This window comes from Marmota flaviventris, chromosome 8 (genome assembly GCF_047511675.1).
Source record: "Marmota flaviventris isolate mMarFla1 chromosome 8, mMarFla1.hap1, whole genome shotgun sequence".
Lineage (NCBI taxonomy): Eukaryota > Metazoa > Chordata > Mammalia > Rodentia > Sciuridae > Marmota > Marmota flaviventris.
The window spans coordinates 83,959,213-83,984,382 of record NC_092505.1 but is presented as its reverse complement, the minus strand read 5'-3'; the positions used below and the strand labels follow the sequence as shown (position 1 = coordinate 83,984,382).

Here is a 25,170-nt window from a genome sequence, read left to right as displayed (position 1 = left end):
CAGCACAATTCACAATAGCTAGACTGTGGAACCAACCTAGATGCCCTTCAATGGATGAACGGATAAAAAAAATGTGGCATTTATACACAATGGAGTATTACTCTGCATTAAAAAATGACAAAATCATAGAATTTACAGGGAAATGGATGGCATTAGAGCAGATTATGCTAAGTGAAGCTAGCCAATCCCTAAAAAACAAATGCCAAATGTCTTCTTTGATATAAGGAGAGTAACTAAGAACAGAGTAGGGTCGAAGAGCATGAGAAGAAGACTAACATTAAACAGGGATGAGAGGTGGGAGGGAAAGGGAGAGAGAAGGGAAAATGCATGGAAATGGAAGGAGACCCTCAGAGTTATACAAAAGTACATACAAGAGGAAGTGAGGGGAAGGGGAAAAATAATACAAGGGGGACAAACGAATGTCAGTAGAGGGGGCAGAGAGAGAAGAGGGGAGGGGAGGGGAGGGGAGGGGGGATAGTAGAGGATAGGAAAGGCAGCAGAATACAACAGACACTAGTATGGCAATATGTAAATCAATGGATGTGTAACTGATGTGATTCTGCAATCTGTATATGGGGTAAAAATGGGAGCTCATAACCCACTTGAATCAAAGTGTGAAATATGATATATCAAGAACTATGTAATGTTTTGAACAGCGAACAATAAAAAATTTAAAAAAAAATTTAAGAATCTTTGAAATTGAGGAGGGTTGTGAGATGCAGGCTAATGAAATGAACAACCTCTTCAAGGAAATATTAATAGAAAAATTTCCAAACCTTGAGAATGAGATGGACATACATACATACATATAGGATGCAATTAAAGAAGATTAAAAAAAAAAAGAACTTCTCCACGACACATTATAATTGAAATATCTAACATGCAGAACAATGATAGAATTTTTAAAGCCTCAAGAGAAAAACCTCAGAACACATTTTGAGGCAAGCCAATCAGAATCACTTTGGATTTCTCAGCACAATCTCTAAAAGCCAGGAGGGGTTGGAATGATGTGTTCCAAGTTCTGGATAAAAAAACAAAGAACTATCAACCAAGATTGCTACATCCAGCAAAGACATCCTTCAAAAATCAAAGAAGAAATAAAAACCTTCCTAGATAAGCAGAAACTGAAAGAACTCATGACTTCTAAACTGGCATTATAGAAATTACTTAAAGAAATATTCCACACAGAAGAAATAAAAATAAACCCCAGAGCTCACAAACAAATCTCACTGGAAGAGAAGCTAAGCAAATGAGAAACAGGACCAAATTAGATATTATAAATAAGTCAAAATGGCAAAAATTAATAAACAACTCTCTACAATAACATTGAATGTAAATGGTCTCAAATTTCAAATTTAAAGACACAGGCTCATGGAATGAATTAAACACCAAGACCCAATTATATGTTGTTTGCAAGAGATGTACCCTACAAGCAAAGACAGTCACTGGCTGAAAGTGAAAGGATGGAAACTGATATACCTTGCAAAACAAGCAGGAGCTACTCCCATATCTGACAAAGTTGACATCAAATCAAAATTAATCAGAAGAGACAAAAAGGTCACTTTACACTGCTAAAGGAAACAATCCAAGAAGAAGATTATAACAATAAAAAATTATTTATGCCCCAAACATGGGTGCAACTAATTTCATAAAAGAGACACTGCTCAAACTGAAGCCTCAGATAGACCCCAGCAGAATAATACTGGGTGATTTCAACACACCACTCTTACCATTAGATAAGTCATCCAGTCATAAACTCAGAAAAAACTCTTGAATTTGAAAATTATGGACTTAACAGACACCTATAGAATATTTCATCCAACAAAGTTAAAATATCAACTCTTCCCAAATTAAGTTAAAGTCAATAAAATTCTATTTAAAATTACATTCTTTTGAATTTTTTATCTGGCATTTCATCCACTTCAATATGTTTGGGGTCAGTTGCTGGTGAATTATGAACTTTTGGAGGTGTCATGTTACTTTGTTTTTTCATATTACTTTTATTCCTGTTGGGTTTTATGCAGGTGTTGGAGGGATTTCTCTTCCACGCCAATGTGTGGGCCTTTTTAGGGCACAGTCTTCACTTGCCAAAGTGTCCTAGAGTGATCTAGCTTGAGACCCCTTGTAGGTGTTGTATCCACAGCCTGTGTGTTAACTCTCTCTGATTTGCAGTGGATGTCCATGAATGGACCTTTTCTATTTGGGGCTTGGTCATTAGTTTGGATTTTTGTTTCTTTTTCCTTTATTTTAAAGTATAACTGAAATTTGTCATTAATCTGTTTGTAGATATAAAGGGAGTTTTAAAAATGATTATAAAGTTTATTTAAAAGAATTTTAAAAGATTTTCAGTTAAGATTTTTTTTTAAGTTCATGAAAAAAATGGAATTTCACCTAGCATATGTTTAACTTTGTTAGAAACTGCTGACTATTTTCCAGAGTGGTAGTACCATCTGATATTCCCACCAACCGTGTGTCAGACATCCAGTCCCTCCTTACCCTTGTCATGGCTTGGTGTTATCACTTTTAGCCACTCTACTAGGTATGCAATTTCCCTGATGCCTACTGATGCTGAGCATATTCTTGTATATTTATTTGCCATCTGTGTATCTTCTTTAGTAAATTGTCCACTCAATTTTTTTACCCTTTTTTTAATGTTGGGTTATTTGGCACAGTTATTGATAAGTTTGAGAGTTCTTTAAATATTCTGGATGGAAGTCCTTGGTTAGATAGATGATTCACAAGCAGTTATTCCAGTTAATACATTGTCTTTTCATTCTCTTAACAGATCTTGTATCAGAAAAATAAATTCTGATGAAGAATAATCCATCAAATTTTTCTTTGAGGTACTATACTTTCAGTGTTGTCCTAAGAAATCTTTGTCCAACCAAGATCACAAAGATTTTCTTTTATGTCTTCTTCCTGATTATAAACTAGGTTTTACATTTAGATCCATAATCACTTTGAGTTAATTTCTGTATTTGAGGTGAGGCATACATAGAATAAGGCTCATTTTTTTTCTTGCACACAGACATCAAGTTGTTCCGGCACCATTTATTGAAAATGGCTTTATACCCTTCCCTAGTGAATTACTTTTGTGCCTTAGTCAAAAGTCAATAAGTCATATCTGTGTGGTATTATTTCTGGATTCTCTCCCTTGTTCCATTGATATGTATGTTCATCCTTTTACCCAAACCATACTGTCTTGATTACTCTCTGCCTTATAGTACTTCTTGAAATTAGGTGGTATTAGTCCTCTAAATTAATACTTAAAAAAAAAAAAAACCTTTGACAATTATAATTCCTTTTGCCTATTATAGTAGCTTTTAGCTGGTTCCATGTTTCTACAAAAATGTTTAATAGACTTTTTGATTAGAGTTGTATTTAATTTATAGATCAATTTAGGAAGAATTAACATATTTATATTGACTCTTAGAAACACAGACCATGTATTAATTTTGTGAACACAGTTTTTAAAGCCCTTATGAAATACCACATAATATTCATTCCCCTCCTTATTTCTTCTGCTTCTCTAAGATTATACAAAAATCCTCAGAAAATAACAAGGAAACATGATCTTTCTCTTTAAAATCTGGATTAGTTATCTCAAGACACTGAAGGAGAAAATGCTTGCCCTGTACATGAAGGGCAAATCAGGTTGTAATGGAATTTTCCTTCTTACTTCTGCACCATATGTCAAGGTCTAAAACTCCATTTCACAGCCTCTGGGCTTTTCTCTCCCTTTCAAGCAAAGTTTCTTTTGCTTGCTAAAGGGATAAATAACACACTGGAAACAAAACAGAATAAAAAGCAGAAGCCTGAAAATGAAAAAGCTCCTGAGGCCCATCTTTCCAGTAACAACCAACCCTTCTTCACCAGTTGAGAAGGAAAAAGAGGAAAAGAAGGTAGGAGAAGGAAGTCACAGAAAAGGGAAGGTCAGATCCTTGAAACCCTCAGCAGCTAGGGTAGCCAGAGGACACTTTCAGGACAGGAATCCTTCCAGTTGCATTTCAAAGTGTCTGTGCTACTAGATCATAAGATTTCCTCTTCCATCTTTAGAAAATTCCCCTGCATCTTCCTATATTCTGGGTGTATGGTTTTTGAGTTACTGAGGAAGAGTTGAGTTTTGCTACTAAATCAATCAGGTGCCAAAGAAAGACAGCAGCTGTGAAAGCCCAGAAGCAAAGAGGCCAGCGGAGCACAGAAGATAAGTCCAATGCTGGGGGTGAACCTGGTGCAGGCTTGGGATGAGGAACTGGGGAATGAATGGTGGCTGACTTGGTCTAACTTATGTTTGCTGGATGCTTGTCTCCCCCATTAGATTGCAGGCTCCAGAAGGACATTCATTCATTCGTTTCTCCAAGCCCCCAGCACATCTGACGAGCCATGCAGGGCACTGGGGTTGCAGCAGTGAAGGCAGAGGCCTGGGCCTAAACTTCATGGAGGACTGTGGCCACAGGCAGGGGTCATGCCCACTCCTTCATGCCCTATCCACAACACTGGCCAGAGCCAAGCTCCCAGAGGCCCTTGTGAATGTGGTTAGTCATAAATTAGGGGTTAAATAAGATAAAACATGCACAAGTATCTCTTTTCACTCAGTGAATTAATTATAGTTTCCTGGGGAACAGAAAACAAAGCCTAAAATGAATTTAAATTGATCTGATAGCAGGTGAAAAAAACAGACACTCAAACCCAAACTTGGGCTGGAAAAGGGTCTGGGATCAGATAACTGAACAAAGAAATCCACAATTAACTAGATTCTTTAACCCACCGTGTTCAGATATTGGGACCTGTAGTTGTCCACATGTATATGCCTTGCACTTGAATCTCCCTCACAGTAAAAGTCCTTTAAATACAGAGTCTTCTTCACTAAATAAAAGTACATCATAGAGCTGTCACCTTGCCACTGTAACAAGAGGTTACAACCTTATGACTTTTTTTTTTATTTTTTTAAACTCTGGTGCTTAGTCTAGAAAATGAAAGTAAGCAACACTCCTAAAAATTTCTTCCTTAAGAAAGACTTTTTTCTACCTGAGCATTCATATTTATTACCTCTGCATGTTTAAAGGTACAAAACAAACTCTTTAGTTTAACTCATAGTGTTTCTTTGGAAGAAAGTAACCATTAATAAATCAACATTTCAAGTGGCTTATAAAATACACTAAAGGACTAATGCTGTCAGCTCCGTTAGGCTTTTGAAAAAAAAAAAAAAACTTTTAAATTCACTACTAACATTTCTTCCATTTACTGGTTCATATGTGGTTCTGTAATGGGAAATTAAGCCAAATGTGATGATGTACAGGCCTGAAAGCCAGCCAGACCTCCTTCAATTTTTCCCCCTCCACACTGCATTACATTGGGAGAATTTCCTAACCTGTTTAAGCTTCCAATTCCTCCTCCATAAACATGGGCTGCACTTCTAATTAAGTTTAATTAAGTAAAAAATGTATATAAATCATAATATGTGATACTGAACAGGCAGGAAATGAACAACAGCTATCACATCATTTTAAATATATTTTTTTCATGTCCCTCCAGCCCTCCTCCCTCTTTTCTCCAGAAAATGATCTGTACGAAGACTGGCTAGAAGGCAGATCTTTGTTCTCTCACTTTTCTTTCTTCTTTCCTTCTCACTTTCCTTCTGTTAAGATAAAGCTCAGGGTTTCTCAGTTGTGCAGGAAAGGGTCATTGACCTTGGAGGCCTGAGCAGAGAATAAACCAACCAGGACAACCAGTACAGGAAGACAAATGCAAATTACCAAAGTGGCTGTTCCCCTCCCTTCCCTTATTAGAGAGCCTCCCGGCTCCACCTGCCTGAACTCTCACCTTCCTTTAAGATTCAGCTCAAGTCACACATCTCGAAAAGAGTTTTCTTTAGCCACAGCAGCTCACAACTTCTGCATCCAAACTCTAACGGAATTGCCTGTATTGGCGATTGACAGAGGATCAACTTAACTTTTGGGTCTGTCCCTTAATAGCATAGATAGAGTCTCAAACTCTCCTCCTATCTGATAGTTCACAGGCCTCCTTGCCAACCCCCACAGATCCTTTGTTTCTAGGGAAGAGAGAGGATCAGAGGACACAGGAAAAGACCCACAACAGGTAGAAGAAAGAGTAAAACAAAACAAAACGGACAAATCCTATTTCTGGCGGAGGTGTGGAAGACTCTCCCAAGAAAATCTGCCAAAGTTTCTGATTCGAATTACTTTAAAGCAGTTGCACACACAGTCCAGATCTAGAGCTTCATATGACTCAAGCTATCTATACAGTAACAATAAAATATAGGACAGCAGCCCTCTCCCACGATGGCTTTACTATATCCACGAACACAAGAGGTATGTATTTTTAAAAATATTTTACTAGTTGTTGATGGATCTTTATTTATTTATATGTGGTGTTGAGAATCAAACCCAGTGCCTCACACATGCTAGGCAAGCACTCTACCACTAAGCCATAACCCTAGCTCCAAGAGGTATGTTCTTAAAGGCCTTGAACTACCCTCTCTGCAGTGCCCCTGGACAGTCCCAGTTTCTAAAGGAAGAAGCAGGGAGAATGGTAAGAATTTCCAGGACAGATTATTCCACACTCACTCCAGGCAGCTTCTCACAATTACTGCTGCGGCCAGGGTCAATCAAGGCCAGGGACCTGGGGTCTTTTCATATACTTTATCAGCCTTACCTCACTTACTCTACCCATATTGACCCTGCTCAATCTTCCTACAGGCAGTCAAGCCATTCTGTTCCAATTTGTGTTCCTGCAAAGACAAGCACATCTGTTCAGATAGCAATTTTTAGTAAGAACTAGGGGGAACCCAGGGAGAGTAGGCCTCTTAACCAGATTGGCAGAATAATACAACACTCCTTTCATGCTTCCCCTGCTAGTCCACAAAGCAAACAACTGAAGCCATTCCAGATTCCTGAGTTCTTTTTGCAATAGTCTCAAAGTTTATTCTGAACCACTTGTAACTACATAGCATAATTCCAACTTGTGAAATAAACAAAGGGACTGGCTTATTCATCACCCTGCTTTACAGATGAGGAAATTCAGGAGACCTTCTGAGACTTCCTTTGCATTCAGTTAAACACCTGATTCCTAATCTTTAACTTTTATATAGCTGATTTAACCTACAAGGTCACAAAGCAATATTAGTTGTGACACTTAAGTAAGACATTGTCATGTTGTGAGAAAAGACTGTAGTACAAGTTCAGTCAAGAACCAAACAGGTATCAATACTTGGAACACAGAAATATTTGAAGCCAGACTGTAATCATGTGAAAAACATACATGAGATAGACATCAACTATTGCAGCTACTCAGAAAAGGAGGGAAAACTGGCGTGGGGGTGGCAAAGGGCCATTCTGCTAAGAGTTCCTGGTGGTGGTGGTGGTTGGGGGGACAGTGGTGGGGGGAGCTTGGGATACACCCTGGAGGTTCAGAAAGCAGGCAAATGGAGTACTGCTAGTGAGAAGAATCACAAATGGAATTGAAACCCAGAGAGGCTAGTAAGTAGATTGGGTAGATTCCAAAGGGGCCCTCTCCAACCCATTTCAAATCAAACAAACAGAAAAAGAGCCTTTTCATTTATAGAGCCAGTATGAGCTAGATCTAGAGACTAAATATAAGTTTGTGTCCCTGTCCTTAGGGAGGAGACAATTGTGTGGGAAAGCAGAAATTTTTCCTCAATACCAAATTAACATAAATACTCTGTAAAAATTAATTATTGACAGGTAGCAGTAAAATTATTCATTTTGATACAATGGAGAACACATCAACTGTGAAACAAGACTTGAGTTCAAATCCTGACTCCCCCTGTTGGAAGCACTGTGGCTTTAAGCAAGTTCCTTTACTTGGTTTTTTTTATTCTTAGTTTTGTCATCTATCAATATATGAGTAATAGTACCTACTCTCTGAAGTAAAAAAGATACAAAGGCACATGTGAAAGGGCCTGATGCTCAATAAATGTTCGTTTTCTTTTTTAAATAGACTTTCATCTCCCCAAAAACCTTTCAGTAGAAAACCAACACAGAACAGAGAAGCTGGTTTCATTGCATCTCCCTCCCTCTTATGTCTGGTTGCAGTTTACATCTAAGGACTTGCCGGCGTATTAGGTCATATATATATATCTGTCATCCCAGAAAAGACCTATTCTAGAACCAAAGGAGAACGTGATCAGGGATTTTTCTCATTGGTATTTTTAAATGGCTAAAATTTAAATATTTAAGCTCCTACTGGGAGTGTCTAGCTTCTTGCTTGGAATCTGTCCCCTTAGACAAGCTGTTAACCCCTACAGGCTTTCCTAAAGGCAGACAGTAAGTGGAATTCTGGTTTGTGTAGGCCAGCGTGCTACACTGGACCTTTAGGAATGTTTAGTTAAAAGCAAAAAATCAAAGCCTGGGCTAAAGGGCTCCTTCACAACCTGCAGATACCCCTGAAATGTGAAACCTTCAGTGGGAGGTCCTCCAGGAGAACAGGAGAGTAAACACTGTGGTTAGCCCCAAACACTCCCCTCCTCCATGTTTTGTAAGCTGTCACCGACAATGGGAAAGCCACATCACAGTCGGCCATGCTCAGCAGCTGGTTTCCAGTTCTCAATGTCTGTCTTCATCACTGTAGTGGACAAAGAAGAGGTGTGGCTCCAGTGGTGAGAATTCAAACACTTCTCCAAAGAGCTACCACATTTGTGCCAGGATTGGCCTGCAACCCTGTCAATGCATTAACATTAACTATGGACGTTTCATAAAAACTGTTCATCAGGTTGTGGAAACTCCCCTCTTATTTCTAGTTTGTTGAGCAATTTTGCTTTTGTTGTTGTTGCTTTTAATTTAAAAAGTTGGTGGATTTTGTCAAATGCTTTTTCTGCCTCTACTGAGAAGATTATGTGGGTTTTATCCTTCATTCTATTGATATACATCATTTGATTTTGAGATGTTAAATCAACCTTGCATTCCTTGGGTAAGCCCCACTTGATCATGGTACATAATCATTTTATATGTTGCTTGGTGATAGAATTATGCTGAGGCTTGTGTGTGTGTGTGTGTATGTGTGTGTGTGTGTGTGTGTGTGTGTTTTGTACCAGGGATTGAACCCAGGGGTGCTTTACCACTGAGCCACATCTCCAGCCCATTTCTATATTTTTATTTAGAAACAGGGTCTCACTGAGTTGCTTGGGGCCTCACTAAGTTGTGAGGCTGGTTTGAACTTGTGATCCTCCTGCCTCAGCCTCCTGAGCCACTGGGATTACAGGTGTGTGCCACTGCACCTGGCCTTGTGTTTATATTCCTAAGAGATACTGACCTGCAGTTTTCTTGTGTGTCTTTGTCTGGGTTTGGTATTAGGGTAATACATAAAATGAGTTGGTACCTAATTCCAACATCTTCAGTTGTCAAAGAACTGCCATTAATTCTTCTTTAAGTTTATGATAAATTTCACTAACAAAGACATCTGGTTCTGATCTTTCATTGTAGGAAGGGTTTTTAAAAAAATTACTAATTCAGTATCTTTACTTGTTATAGGTCTATTCAGATTTTTTTTCTTTTTGTGTCAGTATCTCAGTCCATTTTCTGCTGCTATAACAGAATACCACAGACTGGGACATTTATAAAGAAAAGAAGTTTATTTCTTAGCATTCTAGAGGTTTGGAAGTCCAAGGTTGAGAGGCCCCATCTGGTGAGGACTTTCATGTTCATCCCAAGGCTGAATGGCAAAAATCAAACCCACAGTCCCAAGTACTTTTGTAATTAGTATTAATCCCTTCATGAAGGTGAAGGTCATGATCTAAATTCCTCCCATTAGACCTCAACTCCCAACTCTGTTGCACCTGCTTTTTTTTTGGGGGGGGGGCATTCAAATCATAGCACCCTCTGAGTTGCAATTCTTTCATTTCTAAGATGATGATAAAAATGTATATCCCACCCATTTCACAGGTTTATGGGATTATACATGAGAAGCAGAATGTTGCAAAGCACACATTTGCCAGGGGCCATTGGGAGTTCTTTGGGAGCAGAAACTACAGCAAATTCGTATCTATATCTGGCATGGAGCTGGCTAGGGAAGAAAGGAGGCAGCAAGAAGGGCAAGAATACCATAGCCTGAACACCACACACAACCTGGTGTTAGTCAAGGAATACTGCCTACCAGATCTTCAAGAATATCCTACATCTGGAGAAATGGGGGCAGTCTTAATAAGATTTAGTAATCATCCAGATCATTCTCTGCATTTAACTTCAGATTTCACTTGGAGAGAGGCCTAAGATCTGCCCAAGATCTTCAGTGGTAAAGGGATCAATGATATGACCAGTAACTGAAACATCTGTATAATCACAATTTAGATAGTATTTTTTACCCACATCTTACTGATCTTCAAAGCTATGCATTTCTATTTTTCAACTTGAGATTCACTAATGAAAGTGAAAGCATCCAAATCTGGATGGTCACACCACTAGGACACTGCCATTTCCCTATACCACAACCTCAAACATTTACCAGTATAGTCATGTACCACATAAATTTTGGTCACCAACAGACTGTACTCTCCATTTGTCCCATAAAATTATATGGCCTAGTGACCTCATTGCCATCTTTGTGTTTGTACATGTATGCTACATGGTTCCCACAAAAAAAAAAATTACCTAACATTTCTCAGAACATATTCCTATCATTATGTGACAGGTAACTGTGTTTAATAGAACATTCAATATATTTTACAGCATATTTGAAATACCAAATTCTATTTTATTAGATTTTTTTCTTCTTTCATCCTGCTTTCAGCAATATTTCACATTCAGTGGTCCCTGGTAGAATTATTCTAACCTTCTATCTTAAGAATTCATTGGTCAGCCATGCACAGTGGCACACACTGTAATCCCAGCTGCCAGGGAGGCTGAGGCAGGAGGATCTCAAGTTCAAAGCCAGCTTCAGCAACTCAGCAAGATCCTCTCTCTAGATAAAATACAAAATAAGGGCTAGGGATGTGGCTCAGTGTTAAAGTGCCCCTGGGTTCAATTCCCGGTACTAAAAAAAAGAATTCAGTGGTCACATTTGGCACCAGAAATATTTTTTAAAGTTCAATTCTCAAAACTAAGCCTTTCAGTATAAAACATATCTACAAAGTATATCTCCACAATTATATCATTTGAGATATGCATCATTATTGCACCAAACACATTGGACTAGGTTACTCAAAGAATAAGAGTGGCTCACTAATAGAAGAAATATTTAACATACTGGAACCAAAGAAGCATTTTAACAAATGTATAGAAGGTTGAGGCAAACCCTTTCTGGCTTTATCAATAAAAACTGACTTGCATTCACAAATGAGTGTGAAAGCAGTCAGCAACAGAGAACATTACCCGGATAATTGAAGTTACCCACATCCAAAAGTTCTGAACCTGTATATGTGTCTTTATTGGGGGAGACTCAGGGCAGTGACGAAGGAAGAAAATGCTGAGAAAGAATTAACTGACAACTGTCACAATGTCTTCTTTCGATTACAACATAGGGCCTGTCCTTTCAGCACAACCTGTATTTCGGGGACAAGGAATGAATGTTTTGCTTCCCATTTTAGCTCATAAAACGAGATCAGACTTGCTTGATCTCCTTGGGCTTGAAGAGGTTTCTTACGGCGTTCACTGGCAGGGTGCTTACATCTCTGGGCAGTACAGTAACAGGGAGGGTACAGTAACAAGCAGGGTGCAGTAACAAGCAGATGCAGGCTGCGATTAACCTGCAACCCCCTGCTCTTATTTATGAACAAGCCTTCAGTGACTTGGCATATATTCGTCTGGAACGCACCAGCACTCGTTCCTCGAGTATCCTCCCACCCCAATGATCTCCCCTTTTTAGATACAAATAAACCACCAAACTCCCCAACCCTGACCCCGCCGGGTCAAAAGTGGGTAACCGATCGCAATAGTCCAGTAGCTCTCGGTTTAGGGCTCAACCGACTTGGCAACCACCTGCCTCGCAGCATCCGCCTCCCTGCCAGATGTGAGGGCCCCAGAGCTGCCAGCGACGCGCTCCCAGGCTGCCTAACACTGGCCACCCCACCAGATCCCGGGGCCTGAAGCCCAGATGCAGGTACGCACCAGCACCAGCCCAGGGAGGGCGCTGCCGCTGGGCTGCGGGTAAGCGCAAGGCCAGATAACCCAGAGAGTGCGCCCCCACCCTCCATTAGTAAAACGCAAGGTAAAATAGCTCCATTTACCGACATGAGTGATCACTGTGGCCAGTCGCCGGGTGAGCTCCTGGAGGGCCATTTCTTCTTTTAACAAAAATAGCATTTCACTGAAAACAAAACAAAACTACTCAATATTAAAAAAAAAAAAAGCCAAACAAAACTGTTTCTACCGCTGCCGTGGATGAGTTTTTAAAGGCATCCTCGCGAGGATGTTCTACCCTCCCTTCTTCCTCGCTGTCTTCAGGCACAAAACGGGAGTCACTAGCAGCCAAGGCCAACTCTTAAGGGCCGCTCCGTTACAGCACTCCAGCCACGCCCTGCAGGGACTGATTTTAGGGATGAAGTCTGGCGGCTTTCCCAACGTAACGGCTGGCATTTATAGTGCAGGAAGGGGCCGTTCAGGAGGTGAAGGAAGCAAGTCGCCCCAATCTACCCAGGGCGCCCCGCGGGCTTCTCTGACCAAGAAGGAGAAAGGCTTTGTGGTCCGGAACGGTGGAGACTCTGACCCCTCCAAAGAGGATCGGGATGAAGATGCACGGCTAGCGCCAAGGGATGGCGCGGAGCCTTAGTGCTCCCAGGGCTGCGGAAAGGAGGTGGCTGGCGGGCCCCAGTTCCTCCGCCCCGCCCTCCCCACGCCCAGTCTCCCGCCCGGCGCCGTCCGCCCAGGCGCCCACCTCTCCCTGCCCGCGGGCGGCGCCTGGCACTCCGGGAAGCGCGCACGCGCCCCAGCTATGCCTGTTTTCGAGATCGCTGCGCCCCTTCCTCTAGCAGGCGGGAGCTGGCGCTCCCGCCCCAGGAACCGCTGGACACTGGAACTAGCGACTGAGGCTCTTCCGCCTAAGCAGGGGTTCAGGATGCCAGATGCGCTTCTTCCTGGTCTCGGCCCCACCTTCATCCCGGCCCAAAATCTGTGGAGAAGTCCAGGAGAGAAAGGGGCCAATTAGTAGAGGTGCAGTTCTCCCGCCAGGACGGGATGGGGAAAGCTGAGAGGCCCTTCTGCCTGCTCTCAACGTCCTTACTGCAGTCTGTGGCCCTTAGGGAAGGGTGGGACGGGACGGTGCAGTGTGTTTTCTGTTCACTGGTTGTCTTCACACCGTTGTCATCCTCCTCTGGGCACATCTGCACTGGAGCCCAGCAGGCGGGTTGTGCCTATGTTACAGGGCAGAGGCCTTCCATGAAACTGAGGCAGCAAGGGGGTTCTCCTTCACCCCATTCTTGAAATCATGCCACAAAGACTTGAGACACATTGCTCAGAATAACAGGCATGAGTTTATTAGAAAGGTAGAGAAAGGGAACACTCTGAATGGAGAGTGTGTCTTCTCCAAAGAGAAGGAAGGCAGGCCTCTCCTGCCCTCCAATTTTATTTGGAGGTTTCAGGGTGGTTTCTAGAAAGTCACAATCAGGTCAACCTCTTTTTTTTTTATTATTATTATTATTTTAATTGGTTGTTCAAAACATTTCAAAGCTCATGACATATCATCTTCCATACATTTGATTCAAATGGGTTATGAACTCCCATTTTTTACCCCAAATACAAGTTGCAGAATCACATCGGTTACACATCCACATTTTTACATAATACCATATTAATGACTGTTGTATTCTGCTACCTTTCCTATCCCCTACTATCCCCCCTCCCCTTCCCTCTCATCTTCCCTCTCTACCCCATCTGCTGTTGTTTAATTCTCTCCCTTGTTTTTTTTCCCCCTTTCCCCTCACAAACTCTTATATGTAATTTTGTGTAACAATGAGGGTCTCCTTCCATTTCCCAGGTCAACCTCTTGACTTTTGAGTGATGGCAGGATGATATGAGCCTTACAAGTCCCCAATTGTGCATGACATCTCTAGGTCGCTTTGGCCCACGAGAACTGTTTCAATTGGAAGCTGTTCTTACGTATTTTATGGTTAGGGGGAATTATCCTTATCTTCCTAAGTTCTGGGATCTGGTATGTGTGTGAGTCACAAAAGTCTCCCCTTTTGAAGTAAATTGTGTTCTTTTTTAACAGCATTTTGGACCTGCATTTCTCATGCAGATAACAGGAATGTAACGTAGCCTATCAACTTAAGGCAGGCAGGGCTGCAGGTAAATTGCTTTAAAAAAAATTTTGTTTCAGTTGTAGTTGGACACAATACCTTTATTTTATTCTTATATGGTGCTGAGGATCGAACTCAGTGTCCCACACGTGCTAGGTGAGCGCTTACCGCTGAGCCACAACCCCAGTCCCCAGGTACATTGCTTTTTTAAAAAGAAAGTATATGGAGGTCAGCACAGTGGACCCAGTATATAGAATTATTCCCTTAACCTCATGTTCCCACTGCTCAGATCTTTCGGTTCCTTACCACCTAGACAAGGCTGGGCACTCATGTGTGCACTCAAGTACTCGCCATGTGGGCCTTTTCCTTTGTTCAACTGCTCCCTTGTATTGTCAGCTGTCAGATGAGCCAGTGCTCCTTTCTGAAAAGGCTCTGGGTCAGCCTCCATGCTGGCCCTTCTTTGCATCTGCCCCAGAAGCATCTTCAGTAGATGCAATGCCTATTTTCTTCCATGGATCAGTACTATATGATAGGCAGCAAGACTAACTTGGTTCAGCAGAACTCCAGGAAAAGTCTAAGCAAAGGCTAATCTGGTCAGGATTTCTCCCAATCCATTCTACAATGGAGGACCCTCCCACATGTTCTGAGCCAATGCTGGGAATCTCAGCTGTTTTTTCTTCCATATGTAAAAAGCCAAGTCCCAAACACCCTGGGTTCAATTTGGAGGAGCAGTCACTCAAACTAGTGGAATGAGGACATTTCAAATTGCTTTCTGTAACACTTGTGATCTATGATTAAGAGATAATGTTACTTCACCTGAGACATGAAGAGAGGTTCCTGCTTCCCCAGAGGTTTGGGTATATTGTACTGTGCCCACACAAGCAGAACAACTATTTTCACAACAACTTCTTGCATGAGTTTCAGAAAAGGGTTAAAGAACCAAAGGAAGTGAGACTGCTTTGGAATGTGTCCATTGTGGTTCCTGGATATTCAAGGGTCACAAGTATTTTCAAATAACCAAATGAGGTGTTTCCTGTTGATAATATTGTACCCCATGCCTAGCCAAAGCCAGTTGTGAGTTTTGGAATACAGAAATCAGTGCAGTGCCAAGAAGACAGGTAAGGTGGGTGCATGCTAAGCTGGGAAGGTTGAAAGCCACTTTGAAGGTCTGGTGACCTCAGCTTTCTGGATTAGGCCAGGTCTTCATGCGTGAGAATCTTGTAAAGATGGGAGGGAAAGATTGGAAAAGAAAAAGGAGAGAGGAGAAGCTTGTGAACAGGAACAAGAAAAAAAGGAAACAGATTGAAAGGAAATAAATTACACTTAGAGTGCTGCTCTCCTTCTGTACTTTCACAATCTTCAAAGGTTTCCATGGAGATAAATTGGCTCAATTTATGGTAAGATGCAGCAGGCAGTGCCTATCCTCAGAAACTAATTCTACTCCCATTTCTTAACACTTGCTGTTCAGGGTTTGGACTATTTTACCTGGTTGATGAGGAAGTGAGACTATGATCTCCAAGTTTCTTTTCCAGAAAGCTTTGAAATTCTCTAAGAAGAAATGACCATGTAGTATGATAGCCTATTCCACCTTATTCTTCTGAGAAAATGATCATTTTTCCATTACTTTTGTGAGTACCAACATTCCTCCTCACCCTCTCTCCTTCATTGCTTCTTTTTCTGCTTTCTAATTATGATCTCCTTCCTGTCTACTTGACTGGGAAAATCAAAGAATAAGCCAGAATGGTCTGCTTTCCTCTCCAGTGAATCAGGTACAATCAGTTGCATCTATTAACATCTATTATGCTTGTGATAAGCAGTGCCAGGTACAACTACCAACACCAAATAACAAGTGACTGCTCTGCTCATAGAAAGGTGAAATATAGGTCTTTCTGATATTACTAGCTCATTTTAGTGTTACCACTTCATCCAAAGGTTGCTTAGTTTGAGATAGAAATCACAAAATGGCAAGCAGTATCATCCAAATAAAGCTTTGTTGGGGGTTGTGTTCAAGCACAAGGTTGACAGTGTACAGGGTAGAGTTCCTGGATCAGCCTTCTGAGAATGCAAAGAGCAAAGTTTATGTAGACAAAAAGGGTGGGCTAGTGCAGGCACACAGTCAGAAGCTGCACATGATCTTAGGACTTCTGCACATGTCTTGTCAGTTCTTTGCTCCTAGCCATGAGGTTTGCTTTTGATGCTGGATCTTCATAAGTACATTGGGTTCCTCTGTGCTCTGCTGGTAAAATATGGTGGAGGTTATCACTGCCACCTCCTCAGGAAGACTACATTTGATCAAGTTCAAATGTATTGAACACACAGATGTTATAGGAAAGCTTGCGGGGGCGGGGGGGAGTGATGTCAGCGGTTCCTGAAGCTGGTCATTGGTGGAAATATATATATTTTAAGAAGCTTGCATTAGGCAGGAAACACTGATAGGGAAATCAGAGCCCTCCCTGCTTTGCTTCAATAGGGTGTCAGGAGTGCCCTTTTTTTTTCTTGTGAGAAGACTCTTGGTGGACCTGGAGATAGCTTCAGCATAGGGACTAATCATCAGAAAGACCAAACCTTGGTTAGAAACTTGGCACTTTGAGCATCACCCACCAACATTCAGGGAGGGGAAAGGGGATGGAGATTGAATTAATGACGAAAAGCCAATGATTTAATCAAGAATGGTTATGTAATGAAACATGTATAGAAATTCCTAAATTACACAGTTCAGGGATCTTCAAGATCAGTGAACACATTGAGATTCTGGGAGGGTGGTGCACTTGGAGAGAGTATGGAGCTGTCTCTACCAATACCTCCCATATCTTGCCCTAGGTTCTCTTCCGTGTAACTGTTCCTGAGTTGTATCCTTTAAGCTAAACCAACAACCATAAATAAAACATTTTTTACTGGGTTCTATGAGTCACTCTATCATATTACTGAAGCTAAGGAAGTCTTTGTAGGACTCCCAGTATACAGCTGGCCACAAGTATGGAGGCTGAGGACTAGCAATTATAATTTGAAGGGTGAGGAAGTCTTATAGGACTGAACCTTTAACCTGTGGAATATATGTTAACTCCATATCAGAATTGAATTGAATTGATGAACACTCAGTTGCTGTCAGAGAGTTAGAAAAATGATATTAGCAAAGATACAACCTACTCTGCAGCTGATTAGATAGACAAACCCAAAAAGTGAAAGGTCACCTGTGCTCACACCATCCTAAGTCATCCTTTCCCTTTCCTGAAATCAGCTTGTCATCCTGAGCAGTATATGTGTATGTGTACACATATTCTGTCTGCCTCTACCTCTGAAATATCACTCTCCTCCCCACATAGTTCCTTTCTTGATTTAATTTCATCTTGCAAGTGTCTGAATTAAAACACAGATTAATTTCCAAATACATAGGATGTCTACTTTTAAAATCATCACATTGGTTGAGAAGAATAGGATCCTGAAAGTTGAAATGGAAATACATGAGAAGACTCTGTTGGAGTTCTGGGGACAATGAGCCCCTAACTTCTGATGCCTCTTCTTTTCCAGTAAAAGTGGTTTCTCCACCCCCACCTGAGAGGATTAGCCCTGCATTGGCTGAAGAAACTATGATGGCCTCCCATGATTAGTTATTCGCAAAACAGTGTTTATTCTCCTCCAGGACTCACCCTGACCTTCCCTTTTAGACCTACAATCAGGTTTGGGTCCCAGCAGGTCTTAAACATGACTTACAAAATATGGCCCTTGAGGAGGGATGCTGCAAAAAAATTATTTGAGTTTTCTAACTTATACAGATAAAACATCTGGGGAATCTGTGTGGAAATGGACATGGATGATGATGATGTTGATGATGATTATGATGATGGAAGGAACATCAAGTTGGATCAGGCTGAATTTATTGATATAGGCCCACAAAGCAGAGAAGTTACATTTAATGTTGCAGCTGACAGAGGTACAAAGAGCTCTACTGGCTGGTTAGCTGAAGCATGGATCAAAAGTTTGCCCACAATGGGTGAGTTAGAAAAGCCAGATCTGTGTCCATTTAATGTAGACAAGGGGATTCAAAGGCTTGAGGAGATCAGGATATTAGAGCAAATTTGTCATGTAATACCTACTCACCCACTCCGAATGATCTAAAGGACACACCTTTCACCATAACTATAAGAAATGAATTTGTGAGGAGAGCCCTGACATCCTTAATAACTCTATGATTATTCCTTTCTGTATGCCAGACTTTATAGTGGGAACAACAGTCACCAAATTGGGAAATTCTGACATGAACTATCTGGAGTTAGCATATATTCCACAGGTTAAAGGTTCAATCCCATAAGACTTACACACCCTTCAAATTACAAGGACAATGGGAGCAATTAGATCTCAGAGGGGCAAGGACCAAATAGCAGCACTCAACTGACAAAGGCACGGTGAACATGGCTACCATAATAAACGGAAAGTTTGAAACAATAATTAGAATAGTTTGTTTGACTCTTGCAGACAGACATATGGCATTGTCTGGTCGACCATGGTGTTGAAATATATAGAGTAGTAAAAGTGATATAATAGAGACCAACTAGATTTTTACTGATTTGTGTCAGCAAAAGGTTCTAGGTCACATGGACAAAAGTCTAACTTCAATCATAAAAACTGAAAATCCTTAGTCAATTCCCATACTTGAGCCAGATTATAGACTCAGAACTCAGGAAGGCTGGATCCCTTTTAGTTAAGATCCCAATAAACTGCCAACAATTTATAGTGTTAACTTTTCTTTAGCCTTCCCCCAAAGAATGGTATGGGCTTTTTCTACTGAGTGTTACACATTAGGGGGAAAAATAGAGACCTTTGGGGCACCACTGGACATGGGCTCTGAACTGAAACTAATTCCAGGAGACCCAAAATGTCACTGTGGTCCACCAGGCAGGAAAGGAGCTAATGGAGGTGAGGTGACCAATGGAGTTTGCTATGGACTGAATGTCTGTGTCTCTTAAAACTTCATATGTTGAAATTCTAAGCCATAAAGAGATAGTAGTAAGAAATGGGACTCTGGGGAGGAAATTGGGTTATAATGGCAGAATCCTCATTAATGGGATTAGTGCCCTTGTAAAAGAACTCAATTGACCCTTCTGCCATGAGAGAAGAGAGAGAACTCAGCAGTCTGTAATAAGGAAAGCAGGTCCTCATCAGACCTGACCATGCTGGCACCCTGATTTCTGACTTCCCAGTCTCCAGGACTGTGAAAAAATAATTTTCTGTTGTTTATAAGCTATTCAATCTAAGATATTTTGTATATGTACTCCAACATTCATGTATTGGAAATTTAATCCCCAATGCAACAGTGTTGAAAGATGGGATTTTTAAGAAGTTATTAGATCATGAGGGCTATCTTAATTAAGCACGAGTTCAGTACCCTTACTTTCTCCCTCTCACCCACGTGACAACTTCTCTTACATTATGACACAGCAAGAAGGCCCTCACCAGATGTAGTCCCTCAAGTTTGGTCTTCCCATCCTCCAAATTGTGAGCCAAATAAATTTCTGTTTATTATAAATGACCCAGTGTAAGAGATATTGGCATAAAATGAGTTAAAATCAGCCCAAAGATAGCATTATAGTCCTAGTCCATCTTAGAGTGGGCATAGTGGGTCCCCACCACCCCTGTGGTTATTTTCCCAACTCTAGAATACACAATCAGAATAGATAAACTCATTGGTTGGCAAAATCTCCATGTTGTTCCCTGATCTGTGGAGTGAAGAATACTAAAGTGGGAAAGATTAAGTGGAAGCCATTTTTTAAAAAATATCTATTTTTTAGTTATAGGTGGACACTATGTCTTTACATTTTACTTTATGTGGTGCTGAGAATTGAACCCAGTGCCTTACACATGCTAGGTGAGCACTCTAATTCTGAGCCACAACCCCAGCCCCTAAGTGGAAGCCATTTCAACTGCCTCTTCCTATGAAAATAGTAAACCAAAAGCAATTCCTAGAAGGATAGCATTGATCAGTGCCACCATTAAGGACTCAACAAGTGCAAGGGTGGTGATTTCCACTACATCTTCATTCAGCTCACCTATGCCGCCCACGAAGAAAATAATAGATCTCAGAGAATGACTGTGGATTATCATAACCTTAATCAAGTAGCAATTCCAATTGCAGCTGCTGTGCCAGATTAGTTTTGTTGCTTGAGAAAATTAACACAGCCTCTGGTAGCTGGTATGTAGCTATTGAACTTTTAAGTGCTTTTTATCTTCACACTTAAGAGAAAAAAGACTACCAAAGCAGTTTTCTTTCACTCAGCAAGGCCAGCAATATACCTTCACTCTCCTACCTTAGTGGTACATTAAATATACAGCCCTATGTCATAATTTAGTTCACAAGGACCTTGAAGGCCTTTCTCTTTCACAAGAAATCCTACATTACATTAATGACATTATGTCCTTAGTGAACAAGAAATAGAGCAATTATCCTAGACTTATTGATAAGAAATTTACATGTCAGAGTGCGTGAAATAAATGTGACAAAAATTCAGGGACCTTCCACATTAGTGCATTAGTGAAATTTCTAGGAGTCTCTTAGTATAGAGCACAACCAGGTATCCCTTCTAAGGTAAAAGATAAACTGTTGCACCAGGAGGGCTTATAACCAAAAACAAGGTCCAAGACCTAGAGGGCTTCTTTGGATCTGAGTGGCAGAATATTCCTCATTTGGGTATGTTACTCCAGGCCATTTACCAAGTGCCCTGAAAAACTGATAGTTCTGAGGGGGGTCTATACCAGGAGAAAGCTCTACAGCTGTATGTGCACATCATCAAATGGGAGTGATATATATGTGATCAGCCCTGAGTTCTGAAGATACAAGTTAGATATATAAAGAAGGGTCTCAAACACTCATTGTACCAATTCCTGCTACACTCCCTTCTCTCTGCCAGCCTAAACCTATGACCTTGTGGAGGCCAACAACCAGTTGACAGGAAGAGCAAACTCAGGCCTGATTTATAGATAAAGTACTATAAGCAGGCATGACTCAAAAGTGGATAGCTGCAACACCACAGCCCCTACTGCAACATTCTCAAAGGACAATCAGTTTAGTCTGTTTTGCATTACTATAATGAAATAGCTGAGGCAAACTACTTAAACAAAAGAGGTTTATGTTGGCACATGGTTATGGGGGCCAATGGTCAAGAGAATATTCTAGTGATTATGACCTTCTTTGCTGGCAGAGTCTCAAGATGGTTCAGGATATCACATGACCAAAAAAGCAATGTGCATATATATGTGTATCTCCTCTGGCTGGTCTCTCTCTCTCTCCCGCTCTTAAATTCACAAGTATTCAATCATAGGACCTCCACCCTTGATGACCTTATCTAATCCTAATCACCTCGCTAAAGTCCCACTTTTAAACACCATTGTCAGATTCAATTTCCATCCTCATAATACCTCAAAATAGGGATAAAATTTCAGCACAGGAAGCTTGCAGGATGCACTCAGTGGTGAGCGGAAATCCTCTTCGAGGGTGGAACTTTAAGCAGTGCACTTGGTTGTTGACTTTGGATGGAGAACTGGCCTGATGTGAGACTGCATACCAATCTATGAGCTGTGGTCAGTGGTTTAACTGAATGGTCAGGGATTTGGAACGTACATAATTAAAAATTTAATGACAAGGAAATTTGGGGAAAAGGTCTATGGATCGATCTTTGTAAATGGGCAAAAAATGTGAAAATATCTGTGTCTGCCATGGATGCTCACCAAAGGATGACCTCAGCAGAGGAATATATTAATAATCAAGTAAATAAGAAAACTTATTTTGTTGATAGCAGTCAGTCTCTTTTCTTAGTCACCCCTGTCATCACCCATTGCTTCATGAGCAAAGTAGTCATGGTATAAAGGATGGGATTATGCCTGGGCTCAGCAACATGGATTACTGTTTACCCAATGTGCAATTGGCAAAGTGCCCAATTTGCCAGCATCAGAGACCAACATCGATATGCCACCATTCTCTGGAGCAATTAGCCAGCTACCCAGTGGTAGACTGATTGCACCATACTGCTTCCATAGTGTGTTTTATTGGAATAGACACTCTCAGCATAGATTTGCCTTCCCTGCACACAATGCTTCTGCCAAAATACTATCCATAAATTTAAAGAAAGTTTTATCTACTGTAAAGGTATTCCACACAGCATTGCTTCTGATGAAGGAATTTACTTCATAGCCAATAATCATGGGATCTACTGGTCTTATAATGTTCCCCAACATCCTGAAGTAACTGGCTTCATAAATGGTTGAATGGCCATTTGAAAACTCAGCTATAGCACCAGCTAGGTGGTAATATCTTGCAAGGTTGGGGCAAGGTGCCCTAGGAGGCTGTATATACTCTGAATCAGCATCCAATATATAGTGCTACTTTTCTCATAGCCAGGATCCATGGGTCCAGGAATCAAGGGATAGAAATGGAAGTGGCACTCATTAGTATTGTCCTTAGTGACCCATCAGCAACATTTTTTGCTTCCTGTACCTGTGACTGCATACTCTGCTGGCTTAGGAGTTCCAAAAAAAAAAAAAAAAGGAATGTTTCTACCAGTAGATTTAAGATTGCCACCCGTCACTTGAAGCTCCACATGCCTCTGAAACAACAGGAAAATAAGATAATTTTAGTGCTAACTGGAGAGATTGAACTTGACTATTAAGGGGAAATTGAACTATTACTTCATAATAGAGATAAGCCAGAGATCTCTTACAGTGTCTCTTAGTATTGCCATATTCTGAGATTAAGGTAAATAGAAAACTACAACAACCCAGTATAGGCAAGGCTACTCAGAAACTATTTGGTTAACTTCATCAGGTAAAGAATTGTGACCAGGGTTGGGGCTGTAGCTCAGTGGCAGAGCACTTGCCTGGCATGTGCGAGGCACAGGGTTTGATCCTCAGCACCAAATAAAAATAAACAAACGCATTCTGTCCATTTACAACTACAAAAAATGATACTTGGGCTGGGGATGTGGCTCAAGCGGTAGCGCGCTCGCCTGGTGTGCGGTGCGGCCCAGGTTCGATCCTCAGCACCACATACAAACAAAGATGTGTCTGCTGAAAACTAAAAAATAAATATTAAAAAATTCTCTCTCTCTCTCTCAAAAAAATAAATAAAAATAATTCTCCACATCAATAAATGAATTTCTATAGATCATATCAAAAGTTTAAAAAAATGATACTTGTCTATTAAAAAAAAAAAAGAACTGTGAATAGCCAAGGTGCTTGCTAAAGGCAGAAAGAATAAGCAATGGACAGTAGAAAAAGCGAAGTTATAAAGATTAGTTACAACCATGTGTCCAATTACAAAAATGAGTACTGTCTTATGTATCTCCTCCTTATTTTGTTATGAATTTGTGTGTGTGAGCATGTAACAAATATCTTGGTTTTCTTCCTTCTCATATCCCCTTCTCACGTATTAACATATGCTGCCTATGTACCATAGTATTTAAGTATTGTCATCTTTTTAAAAAATATTTATTTTTTAGTTGTAGTTGGACACAATATCTTTATTTTATTTATTTATTTTTATGTGGTGCTGAGGATCAAACCCGGGGCCCTCACACGTGCTAGGCGAGCGCTCTACCGCTGAGCCACAATCCCAGCCCTTAAGTATTGTCATCTTTACACCACAGTATTTAAGTTATGGGATATTAAGGAGAAAAGTAAACATCACTTAGGGACTTCTTCCTAGGAAAGGTTATTGTGTTTTCAATTATACAAAGGATAGTTGTGTCATGTCAAATGACATAGTGTGTTTTATTGGAATTATGATCTTGTAACTGTAATTACTTGGAGGTTAAATATAGTTTAAAGAGTTGTCTATGGGTACCAGGTTGACAAAGGTGGTTATGATGGTTAATTTTGTGTGTCAATTTAACTGGGCCACAGGATGTCTAGTTATTTAGTCAAATATTATTTTGGGTGTTTCTGTAACGGTATTTTGGATGAAATTTAGATTTAACGGGCTGAGAATATAGCTTGAAGGTTGAGTGCTTGCCTAGTATGTGTGAGGTCCTGGGTCTGACCCCCAGTACCATGCATGCAAAAGAAGGAAAAAGAGAGAGGGAGTGAGGGAGAGATTTAAATTGGTAGATGGAATAAAGCATATTGCCCTACATAATGTAAAACTCATCCAGTCCATTGAAGGTCAGAATAGCAGAAAAGACTGGCTCTACTGCCTTATGACCTTCAAAATGAGACATTTACAATTCTTGATTCTACAGCAGGCTTCTGGCATTCAAACTCAAACTGAAACTGGAACATCAGTTCTGCAAATTTTAGACTTGCCAACCTTTATAAATCACATGTGCCAGACATGTGTTTGTGTGTATGTTTCTCCTATTTCTCTGGAGAAAACAGGAATAAACTAAGTCATACTAAGTATTTTATGTAAAAGGTGTTGTATTTTTAAATTTCAAATCTTAATTATTCATTGCTGGTATACAGAAAAATTCTGACTTCTTAATATTAACCTTAAATCCTGCAACTTTGCTATAATCACATATTAGGGATTTTGTTATTACTTAGGATTCTCTATACACACAATCATGTTATGTGTGAATAATCATGTTATGTGTAAACAAAGGTGGTTTGGCTACCTACCATCTAGGTTTGTGTAAATATGCTCTATGACATTTGCACAATGATGAAATCACCTAATGCGTTTCTCAGAAAGTGTCTCTGTCATTAAACAACACATGTATATGCATTTCTGCATTGGTTTTTCATTCTTCAGTATATTTTAGATATAACTCCACATTAGTACATATAGAGCAGAAACTCTAGAATTTTATTATTTTTAATAGCTGCATAGTAATCCACTGTATGTTCTGCACTGATGGGCTTCAATCTTTATTTAATCTTTGCTATTAGAATACTGCAATGAACTCTTTAAACACCAGTCATTTCAACATGTACCTGTAAGATACACTCCTAAAAATAGAGTTTCTGGGCAAAAAAATGTT

The 25,170-nt window shown here is 40.4% G+C and overlaps 1 protein-coding gene across 4 annotated transcripts in view; it reads right to left on the bottom strand.

Annotated features, from left to right (window-relative positions):
- Mcf2l2 (MCF.2 cell line derived transforming sequence-like 2) overlaps positions 1-12,740 on the bottom strand; it is a 279,778-nt gene extending 267,038 nt beyond the window's left edge. For 3 of the 4 annotated variants that reach the window (XM_071615435.1, XM_071615436.1, XM_071615437.1), the window contains exon 1: positions 12,200-12,740. In XM_071615435.1, the coding sequence (XP_071471536.1) occupies positions 12,200-12,275 (76 nt within the window). In that variant the 5' untranslated portion in view covers positions 12,276-12,740. The remainder of the gene's footprint in view (positions 1-12,199) is intronic. The other variant, XM_027942238.3, reaches the window with a different exon arrangement.
- Positions 12,741-25,170: the final 12,430 nt, after the last annotated feature.